The sequence below is a fragment of the Hordeum vulgare genome, chromosome 6H (genome assembly GCF_904849725.1).
Source record: "Hordeum vulgare subsp. vulgare chromosome 6H, MorexV3_pseudomolecules_assembly, whole genome shotgun sequence".
NCBI lineage: Eukaryota > Viridiplantae > Streptophyta > Magnoliopsida > Poales > Poaceae > Hordeum > Hordeum vulgare.
The window spans coordinates 100543729-100555294 of NC_058523.1; the positions used below are offsets into that span (position 1 = coordinate 100543729).

At 39.5% G+C, this 11566-nt stretch overlaps 1 protein-coding gene across 1 annotated transcript; it reads left to right on the top strand.

The window, feature by feature from the left end:
* Nucleotides 1–553: 553 nt before the first annotated feature.
* On the top strand, nucleotides 554–4392 carry LOC123403762 (OVARIAN TUMOR DOMAIN-containing deubiquitinating enzyme 2). Its single transcript, XM_045097674.1, has 9 exons — nucleotides 554–742; nucleotides 1347–1442; nucleotides 1544–1589; nucleotides 2460–2568; nucleotides 3125–3216; nucleotides 3293–3355; nucleotides 3438–3556; nucleotides 3963–4038; nucleotides 4132–4392. Exons 2-9 carry the CDS (start codon nucleotides 1378–1380, stop codon nucleotides 4186–4188), a joined length of 627 nt encoding a protein of 208 aa, XP_044953609.1. The 5' UTR covers nucleotides 554–742; nucleotides 1347–1377; the 3' UTR covers nucleotides 4189–4392.
* The last annotated feature ends 7174 nt before the right edge of the window (nucleotides 4393–11566 follow it).

Here is an 11566-nt window from a genome sequence, read left to right on the forward strand (position 1 = left end):
TTGGCGCGCCAAAGAGGAAATCGGGATATACACGCAGGAGAGGAGAAATTTTGGGGCGGCTACTCGCACCAGATCCAGACGACCCCACTTGAATGCTAAAGAAAGGAACGGGCTGGCCTCGGAGCTTGTGTCCGGAGCGTCGGTTCAGGATCATACGTTTTGGTTCTCTCTCTGCTATTATTACCTGCCATGTCATCAAAATAGTCTACGTGGCCAACTTACCAACGCTCATCATACGCCTGTTGGAGATGCCCTTAGTGAAACGCATATATGACACGGAAAAGCAAGCTGGCTGGCTGGAGGAGGACGGTGCTCTGCCGTTGGCCAGCTTCTCAAGCAGCCGATAGCATTTGAGGCAAAGCAGGTGGCCTCGCGCCAGGCAGGACACCTGGACCGGGGAGCTCGGCCACCCCACCGCAGCAAAGCCCCACGCCCACAGGCGCAAACCAAAACCAAAACCAAAAGCAGAGGCGTGCCAGATCCGCCCAACTTGCCTCTCCCTGCCTGCCTCTCTCCAGATCAGGTTATTAATTCCTTGCTTCCTCCCGTCGCCTTCTTCATTTCCCATTCCGTCCCTCGCCCGTTTTCATACATCTCCCTCCCCTTCCCTCGCGCTCCTCTTACCCCTCCCCCAATTCAGAGCTCCGAGGATTCCGACGCAGCCGCCGCCGACTCGTCCTCCTCCTCGCCCGGAAGGCCGACTGGCCACGCGCCCGAGCCGAACCCCTCGCCCTGCCTCCCGGTACGTACGCTCGCGAGGTGTGTGCGTGTGTGTGCGCGCGCGCGAGCTCGCGAGGTGTGTGCGTGTGTGTGTGTGTGCGCGCGCGCGCGCCTGTGCATGTGTGTGTGTGATTCCGCGGCGCTGAAACCCGCCTGCTTGCTTCTCGTCTGCCGCAGCTCGCGAGGGTCCCAATCCCTTGACGCCTCTCGCCTGCCATGCCACCTGATAGTGCGGGATTGGTTCGAATTGCTCGTTTGTTGGTGGTTGTTGGCGAGCGGGTGGGTTGCCTTGTTATGGTACACCGTCTCATTTGCCTCGTTATAGCGCCGAGCCGGTAGCAGGCGTCGTTTAGGCGTCCCTCGCCAGTACGCGGGGGTTCGAATTAGCAGATCGCGCGTTCGCGATACCTGCTGTTGTTGCGTCACGATGTCAACCTGGGCGTCTTCTTCCTTTTCTAAGTGAAAGAAAATGTACGCTCGTCTCCAGTAGCATGTATGTATGTACTATGTATTTGCTGTTATTTTTCAATCTGACGTCTGATTCCAAGTGGAAAATGTCGATTGGGATGCGTGCAGTACCAGCCCTAGTTGAGCGCGGTTCTGAATCTTTATTTTCGCCGTTTCAGTGATTCAGGCGTGTTTCCTAGCTGCGTGGAAATGGATGGCCCTGTCGTGAGGAGAGTGATCCCTTCGGACAACAGTTGCCTCTTCAATGCCGTCGGGTATGATTCTGCGCCTGTCGTGATATGTTGTACTGGCAAGGAAACGATTTCGCAGATGATGTGGTCGCTGATTGTGCTTCTCGACACCTCTCCTGGTGCAGTTACGTGATGGAGAATAACAAAAACAAGGCTCCTGAGCTCAGACAGGTAACTGCTTCTGATATCTGTTTAGCAATTTGGCAAAACTGTTGTGTTGTCAGAGCCAACCTTATCGCATCAGTTGATCAAAAGATGCCATTATATAAGTTCTAGAAGAATTTTATCTATATCTGTTCAGTTGATGTCCAGCATTTCATATATGGCTCTAAGATATTTCAGTATTTTTGTCAAAACGGCATGAGACCGTCTCGTCCAGAAAAGCTGTTCCAATCAATGCAGTTGCAAGTCATCACACAACTGGTTTTGACAGAAAATTGAGACCACGGGTCATTTAATGTACAGTGTAAAGAGCATAGCATGCTTATCAAGTACCCTAGATTGATTTTGGAATGATAAGCTTCAGTCCTTCAATGCGGAAGTTATTATGCATCATTCACATACCAGCAGCTTCAAAACATCCAAGTCCTTCAATTACTTCCGCGATATTTTGTCCTTCAAATCATGTGTGTAAATAAACTAGATGTGTTCTGTCCATACAATCTATCTGTAGAAAACAAAAGCCAACACAATTGAAGACGACTTTACTGTAGGTCAGATAAATGAAGCAATAAAACATTATTATGTACACCATGATGTTCCTTTTAGCTAGAAACTGTTACTCCCTCCGTTCCTAAATATAAGTCTTTCTAGGGATTCTACTAGAGGACTACATACGAATGTATATAGACATACTTTAGAGTGTAGATTCATTTATTTTGCTTCGTATGTAGTCATCTAGTGAAATCTCTTAAAAGACTTATATTTAGGAACGGAGGGAGTATTACAAATTGTTGGATTGTACTTGTTATCGCCTTTTTGCTTACCTTTCTGAATTTACAGTGCTGACTTTGCTACTTTTTATTTCCCGTTTGCTTGAAGGTCATAGCAGCAGCAGTTGCAAGTGATCCTGAAAAGTACAACGAAGCATTTCTTGGCAAACCAAATGAAGCGTATTGTGCTTGGATTTTGGACCCTGAGAAGTGGGGAGGTGAGTTTCAGCGCTATGATTCATGTGTAGCAATATCGATGCTGAAACTACTTAGTTTGAAGTGTTCCTGTGCAATTTTGTTTGAAGACTGGTAGCGATGCAGTCATATCATCTCCCAGAATTACATCCTCTTTGCCCCAAGAGAAAAACATAATATGGGGACCTTGTCCTAAGAAAATTGCCAGGACTCAAGAACTCAGTATTCCTCGTTAGGCATCTCTACCATAAAACTATAAGCCTCCCTTAGTAATATACTACTACCCTCGCAACTAAATATAAGACGTGTTTGCAGTTCAAACTGAACTGCAAAAACATCTTATATTTAGTTACAGAGGTAGCAGTAATTAGTTCATACGTTCTGTTATTCTTGCGGTGCAAGGCAACCACTTGCAACATGACATTAGCACTCCTGTTGGTCAGTGGAGGTGTATCTGTTCTACAGCTGTTACAGGCCCAAACACTAACTTTCATATAAGTTTTTCTTCGATTGCAGTTTTCATCAGATGTCAGTGTGTGCTGCTGCTTAGTTCACTAATTCACTTTTTTCGTTGTAAAGGTGCCATAGAACTTTCAATTCTGTCAGAATATTATGGGCGTGAAATTGCTGCATATGACATCCAGACAACACGCTGTGATCTGTATGGTCAGGTCGGTGTCTCTATATGTTTGCATCTGTTTGTTCAGAATCTTTTGCTAGTTCTTAGCTTTACATCCACTGATACAGGGGAAGAACTACAACGAGAGGGCAATGCTCATTTATGATGGGTTGCATTACGATGCTTTAGCAGTAAGTTTTTGTGATAGTAACCCACTATTGAAAACGACACAACGCGGTATTAACTTATCTGTTTTTATCAACAAAAATTCAGATGTCTCCAGCTGAAGGGGCACCAGAAGAATTTGATCAGACCATCTACGTTGTTGACCAGAACCGTTCCATTGGTCCAGCAGAAGGCCTTGCTCTTGACTTAGCGAAGGAGGCACATAGGTATGTATTCGTCTATTATCACTTAAGTGTTCCGAAACGTAATGCTTATTTCAGCATGTAACCTTTGTATTCTTAACTCTTCAAACATTGATTGTGGCTAATGGTCAATGGTCAGCAATTGAACTGAACATTCTAATGAGTAATGCATATGGAGGGCGTTGTAACCCGTTGTAAAATTCGCACTGAGAATAATTAAAAATAAATGCGGGTGACCTGTTCTGTAATCAATGTGGTGCTAAATAGTTTTAGTTCCTAGTCCTTTTAATCTGTCTTCCTGGTTGTTTTAGCTTACCTCTTCTGGTCTCTAGATTGTCAGAAAGCATCTGTAATCTGTCAGCTGACTAGAAACCATGATAGTATTTTGGTAGAAATGTTACTGACTTCTGGCTGGGCATGCAATTTGTAGGAAGAGGAGCTACACCGACACCGCAAACTTTACATTGCGCTGCGGCGTGTGCCAAATTGGTGTCATTGGTCAAAAGGTGAGACTCTTAATGCCTTCACCGCACAACATTTCTTCCAATCTGTGGGGAAACCTTTTTTATCGGGATACTGAAAGCCCTTAAACGTCGCAGGAAGCTGTGGAACACGCGCAAGCCACCGGCCATGTCAATTTCCAAGAATACAAATGACCTTAGAAGATATACTAGTTCTTCTTCTTCCGCTGGTGTTGTACACTCATTTGTTGCAATTGTTTCCTTCTTCGGCCTGATATGGTACATTGTACTGCGAAATATTATTTTGTTACAGAGTAAATTTGATAAGCTCCGGTTTGGATATTGATTTGGATGTTCATATTGACTGGCATCTTAAAGAATTGAAGATCCATTGATGTATCTAGTAGTCTGTTGTGATCTTTTTTTTTTTTTCTGTTCTTCAAGTGGCTCCACATGATAATAGAAGTAATTTCTTCTGAAATTCCTTTTGGCATAGACTATCTCATACTCCGTCCCAAAATAAATATCTCAAAAAGACTCAACTTTGTACTAAAATTAGTGCAAAGTTGAGTCATTTTTGAGTCACTTAATTTGGGACGGAGGGAGTACATTTCTTACTTCTGAAACTTCTTTTTCTTTTTCCTTCTACTTTTCAATTTATCCTTTTTTCTATTTTCTTTTCCTATCGATTTTGCGAACATTTCTCAAATTTGTGAACATTTTTGAAGTAGTGAACCTTTATAAAAAATGTGAACACTTCTAGAATTCGTGATTCTAATTACAAATTTGTGAACATGTTTTTGAAGTTGTGAACATTTTTTGAAACTCATGATTATGTTTTGAAATTTGGGAAGGTTTTTCCAAATTCACGGACATTTTTTGTTCTGATGAACATTTTCTCCAAATGCATGAACATTTATTGAATCAGCGAACATTTTTTGAATTGATGAAGTTTTATCGAAATTTGGGAACAATTTTTGAAATCCTTGAATATTTTTTGTTTTTTGTGATCATTTTTAAAACAATTCATGAACGGTTTTTGAATATCCACACATTCTTTTAACATCATGATTTTTTTTTAAATACGCAAACATTTTTCAAAATCATGAACAGTTTTGAATATCCAAACATTCTTTTAACATCATGAACATTTTTTTAAAACAATTCATGAACGGTTTTGTGTAAATTCATGTAATTTTTTAAAATACGCAAACATTTTTCAAAATCATGAATGGTTTTGTGTAAATTCATGTAATTTTTTTAAAACGCAAACATTTTTCAAAATCATGAACGGTTTTTGAATATCCAAACATTCTTTTAACATCATGAACATTTTTTGAATGCATGAATATATTATGATTTTTTAACATATTTTCGAAATCATGAACATCTTTTATGAATTTACGATTATTTTATGATTTCTTGATTTTTTTCAATTCGCAATTATTTACAAATTTGAAATCCTGGACTATTATTAGAAATAAAAAAAGAAAAAAAATAAAAATAAAAATTGGTGTCCCACCCTGCGCATTGGTCAGTCCAACAGGGTGCCTGGGGCTGTGGGGTTCTCAAATAAGAACTCTCGTTTTTCTGTGGACTTTCTCCGTGCTTCATGTTATATCGATGTTAAGGTTGTCATGCAGCAAAAAAATTAATATAACAAGATAATTAATAAAATAATGATCAGTTTGATAATTAACAGGAAAGAGATGAATAGAAAAAACAATGTTAAACACGTAAACCTAGTCGATGAAGGAAGTTCACCAATGCATGCAAGAGTTTAGTTGCTAAATCAATTAATGAAATAAGTTTAGAAACAACAATTTAAGCATCTATGCATTACATGTTTTAATTGCTAACTTTATTAATGTCCTTAATAGTTCATTTAAACACATATACTCTTTCCGTTTTAAAATAAGTGATTTAAAAATGACTTAACTTTACATTAATTTTCATATAAAGTTAAATCATTTTTAAATCATAAATATAAAATTAAATCATTTTTGAATCACTTATTCACATTGGAAGAAAACCCGAGGGGTGTGCTTTGGATGCTCTTAATTGGCTGGCGCTTTCGCAGCCGCTCCCGTGGCCCGGCCCAAATAGTGTTTCCTTCGCTGGCATAAGACGCTAACTCGCTCAGGCCGCTCAAAAGAAGAATTCACTAATGGCAAAAGAAAAGAAGAATCCACCAGTTCAATGCTCAACTGTTCACTTTTGAATAAGTTCAAAAAGAAAGTCTGAATAAAATAAAATAAAACACGTGAATTAAAAAATCTTTATGGATTTGCAAAAAGTTTAGAAATTTGAAAGAAGTTCATCAATTCTAAAAACAGTTCAGGAATTTTTAAAAGTATTCACAAATTTGTACAAAGTTCATAAGTTTTGAAAAAAAGTGCAGAAATTTAAGAAAACTGTTCACAAATTGAAAAGGTTCATCAATTTGAAAAATAATTCATTGATTTTGAAAGAAGATCATTGTTTTTGAAAAAATATTCATGAATTTGCAAAAATTAAAATGAATTTGGAAAAAATTAAGTGATTTGAACGAAGTTCATTCAATTTTAAAAGAACTTCATCACTATTTTTAAAAAGTCATTGAATTTGGAAAAAAGTTCATACTTCAAAAAATCACAAATTGAGAAAAAATTGATCTTGAAAAATGTTCACGAATTTAGAAAATAGTTAAAAAATATGAATAAACTTCATGGATTTGGAAAAAGGTTCACCAAAATTTAAGATAAAGTTCAAGAATTATAAAAGGAACCAGGCATTTGAGAAAAAATAAAAAGGTGAAATAAATAAAAAATTAAATTGGGGAATAAATAAAAAGGTAAAAAAAGAAAAACCAAATAAAAACGGCCAAAAAAAAACCACGAACTGAGTAAAGAAATAAAATTAAAACAATGGTTTGATGTCTTAGTGGTTATTATACTTCACTATGAACAAAGAAGTTGCGTATTCAAATATGGTTACCTTTTTTAAAGTTTACAGAAAATAAGATGAATATGAGTCGGTCCAGGTAAGAGGCCCTTCAGCGCCCGTTAACAATATACGCATTAACAGATGCCTTCAGCACCGAATAGGGAATGCCTTGTGCACCAGGACCACCTATGTGCCGCATTTTGCGGCGAGAAGCCGCTGAGACGCACAGAGAAGGCCTGCGGCTGGGCCGGCCCACTAAGAAATGTTGCGAAGTGTGTCTGCAGCCTAAAAATCGCAAAAACGAAAATTGAAGCATCTAGAGGAATCGAACCCACATCGTCGGTTTCCACCACAAGCGCTGATAGCCACCAGATCGACTCACTAGATGTGAACAAATATCGCATCGCTAATCTATTTAAGAACCTACTATTTCGCGATATTCCCCTATGAATGACTTTCATTTCCTTAAAAAAAACCAAAAATAGAAAGAGAAAGATAGAAAAATATAGGAAAATAAATAGAAACATAAACATTTTTTATGGACTACTAAAAAAAGTCTAACTATCAGCATTTTTCAAAATTTACAAACATTTTGCGACAAACAGGAACATGTTTTCATATTCTGGAACAATTTTTTCCAAAAATCTAAAACATTTTTGTAAAAATTCCGGAACATTTTTCAAAATTGGGATCATTTTTTGAAATTCAGGAACATTGTTTCAAATTCCGGGACATGTTTTCAAATTCTGGAACATTTTTTCAAATTACGGAACATTATTTCAAATTCCGAAACATTTTTTAAAATTCCGGAACATTTGTTAGAAATCCGGAACATTTTTTTAAATGCCAAAACATTTTTTCAAATTCCAAAATATTTTTTCATATTCCTGAACATTTTTTCAAATTCTAAAATATTTTTCCAAAATCCAAAATATTTTTGAAACAGAAACAGAAAAAAAGCAAAAAAGAGTAAAGAAAAAAGAAAACGAAAAAAAGAAAAACCGGTTCAGGGAATCTTTTAGAAAGTCCCCAAAATAAAATAACCAGCTGGAAACATCTAGAAGGTTCCCAAAACTAGGATCGATGAAAGTGCTAACGGGCCGTCCCTTGCTTGCAGTTCCTGTGCTTTTGCTCGCTAGCATCACCACGCCAAAATCGATTGCAACGAAACTGGGCGGCCCAAGTCTTGTGGACGAGGTGTGCGGAACCCCGACTATTTGACGCAAAATGCGTTAAATAGGCTTTTCCTTATGCATCTGTAAATATTCAGATTTGGAGCGGCCCGTGGTCGAGAATGCTAATTGCATTGGGTTGGTTCGTGTGTTTAAATGGCCTTTATGCCGCGTATAATTCAACGTGCTTAGGGATGATACTTAGACAAATGAATTGGTTTTTTTACAACATCGGTGTCTATTTGTATAGAGTAAACACTTAATTAAACACCTTTCATATAGAGATAAGCATTGATGTTTAGAAAAAAAATTAATTTGTTTTGCTAAACACCTTCTCTAAACACCTTACACTGTATAAGGTCTTAAACGACCTTCAGAGCTGTCGTGGCCAAGCGATAATGTTGATTCGATCTGTTTGTTTCTGAAATCTTCCCTTCTCTTCCTTTTAGTGCTCATGGGCTCGTTTGGTCGCTTAGTGAGAGATGCATCTCCAAATCATTAGTTAACGTTTAGCTTTCTCACTCCTCACCTTCTCAGGTGAAGACAAAATGATGCATTTCTTATGCACCACTTGTTGCAACCATTTTTTTTTTATATAGATTCATTTATTCATAATGTTTTACTTTTGAACCGAGCGCCCAAATATTCAACTTGTTCATTGTATGATTTCTTGCTTTGAGATCTTTCAGCTAGATTCCATGTTTATACGTTTTGACAAGATTTTTATCACAAAAAGAAAAATAAAAAATAGATAAAATTAAAAAGGGGGCAATCGAGGAAAAAAATGTTTAGCACAATAACTGAAAGAAGAATGCAGAAGCTGGGAAGCATGGTTTGCGGTTTTCACTTTTATTGGAAAGCACAAGCTATTTTTTTTGTTTTCTTGGAGAAAGCACATGTTGTGCTTCTTGCGAAACCATGATTGTGCTTCTCCTAGAAGTTGAAGTTATGCTTTTCCCTTTTTTAGGGAAGCACAAACCATACTTCTCGCAGGAGCAAAGTAATGTTTTTTTATAGAAGCATCGACTGTGCTTTCCTTTTATTTACGGAAGCATAATTGTGCTTTTCCCTCTCCATGAAGCATAGTGAGTGTTTCTCATGGAAGGAAATTTGTACTTCCATGAGAAATATAGAATATGTTTTTTTTTTCAAGAAGCAAAAATACACTTCACAAAAAACATATATTTTCACCAAAACCCGCGAAAAACCAGGCAAAACCAAAAAAGCCAAAAACAACAAAAAAGAATCATGAAAATGCGTGCAATTTGTTCTAAACCATGCTCCTGCGAGGTGTGCCCCACACACGACATGTGGCAGCTATGCGTGGACCCTGCACTACCGGATGGGAGACAGCTGTAGGGGTACCGCCAGCTAGTGAGTCTCGATTGTTGTATCCTCGCGACAGAGTTATGTCTTTCTTTATGCGAGATAGTAGCTTGACTTGCCTATAGGAAGCTCATAGTGGTTCGACCAGTAGCCATGTGTGACGATGTCTTGGACTAAGGGGTGTTAACCTATACGACCTGTCATTGATGGGTCGGGCTGATGACCGGCCGACCAATGAAGAAATGACAGCCGAAGTTATGATCCTCGGCGTGATAAGGACGAAAACCACCGAAGACTTGGCGTGTACGTTAAGGAGTATCACTCGTAGTCAGCTTGCTTATTTCTACTTGGTAACCGACCATATGTGTAACGTAGGTACCCACAGTGCATATATAAGCTGTGGGTTTAGTCTTTAGAGGCATGATTACCTGCCTTAGGGTTTAGAACACAATCATACGATCTCGAGGTAGATCATCTTGTACCCTGTACTATATCAAATCAATACAATCAAACTAGGACGTAGGGTTTTACCACTTTGAGAGGGCCCGAACCTCGGTAAATTGTGTCTCCCTTATCTCTTTTTACCCATCGTTCCTAGATCCATAACTTGGGACCCCCTCCCCGAGATCCGCCGGTTTTAGCACCGACAATGGTGGCCCATACAAGTCCCGATGTGTTGTCACAAAGGATCAATGACTCGTCTTCACATCAACAATAAAATTGGATGTTGGGCATATTTGTCTCCATCCAACTTTTCGCGTTCGACAACTTCGCCCTCCATGCATATCCGGCCGGCCACCTCGACCGAGTCAAAAGTTTCGCCTCATGCAAGACGATTAGATTTGGGAGCATGGAGTATGTTGTTGATTCCCGTGGTGATCTATCCCTCTAAAGCAGGATATTAGACCAACTCGAGAATTCCACACAAGCCGTGGATTTAAACATGGATTCGACCGCATATCTGAAGCTCACATCGAGTCTCTCCTCGGAATCGACTTTGAGCTCGGATTCGATCTTCTTATCACCACACTAGGCGTCAACTGTGGTAGGCCCATGCTCCAAGGTCGCATGATACATCTCCGGCGTATCAATAATTTATGAAGTATTCATGCCATATTCACCTATGTTTATAATATTTTTATATGGCTTTGATGCACTTTTGGTGATTTATTTAGAACTAACCCGAACCGACGATGTTTTCAGCACAATTACCATGTTGCTGTTTTTTGTGCAGAAAATGGAAGTTCTCGGAATCGCCCAAAAAATTTTGACAATTTTTTGTGGAAAGCAATATTGGAGCGAAGAACCACCGGAGGGGAGCCACCTATGGGCCACAAGCCAACAGGGCGCGCCCTGATGGCTTGTGGGACCCACATAGCTCCGTTTAGCGTGTTTTCGACGCCAAAAAATTCTATATATACAGAAACCCTCAGAAATAAACAGAGAACTTCCGTTCCGTCGCCATAACTCTTTGTATTGATGAAAAACTCATCTCGAGCCTTTCTAGTACCTTGCCGGAGGGGGGTGATACGTCTCCAATGCATCTATAATTTTTGATTGTTCCATGTATTATGTTATCATTTTAGAACACTTTTTATTCACTTATCTAGCAATTCATATTATTTTTTAGCACTAACCTATTGACCCAATGCCCAGTGCCAATTATTGTTTTCTGCATGTTTTTCCACTTTTCACGTTCTAGTACGAAACGAAACCCAATTGACGTGAAACTTTTTGTCAATTTTTCTGGACCAAAACAATACCGTAGAGCATCGGAAGAAGGCCGAAGGGCACACGAGGCCCCCACAAGCCAACAGGGCACGACCTGGGGGCACCCTGATGGCTTGTGGCCCCCTCGTGGCTCTCCCAACTCCATTCTCTCGCCTATAATTTCTTATCTACCCTAAAACCTTCGAGGGAGGTACCAAAACACTTTTTACGCCGCCGCAAGTCTCTATTCCGACGGGAGGCCATCTAGAGATCCGTTTTGGCACTATGTCGGAGAGGGGATCGATCATGGAGGGCTTCTTCATCAACCTTACTGCCCTCATGATGATGTGTGAGTAGTTCACCATAGACCTACGGGTCCATAGCAGTACCTAGATGGCAATCTCTCTCTTTGATCTTCAATACAATGATTATCGCATCTT

Coding starts and splice junctions, on each gene's coding strand:
- LOC123403762 (XM_045097674.1), top strand. CDS start 1,378: ATGGATGGCCCTGTCGTGAGGAGAGTGATCCCTTCGGACAACAGTTGC. Junction 2,569..3,124: donor GGACCCTGAGAAGTGGGGAG/GTGAGTTTCAGC, acceptor TTCGTTGTAAAG/GTGCCATAGAACTTTCAATT. Junction 3,217..3,292: donor GCTGTGATCTGTATGGTCAG/GTCGGTGTCTCT, acceptor CCACTGATACAG/GGGAAGAACTACAACGAGAG.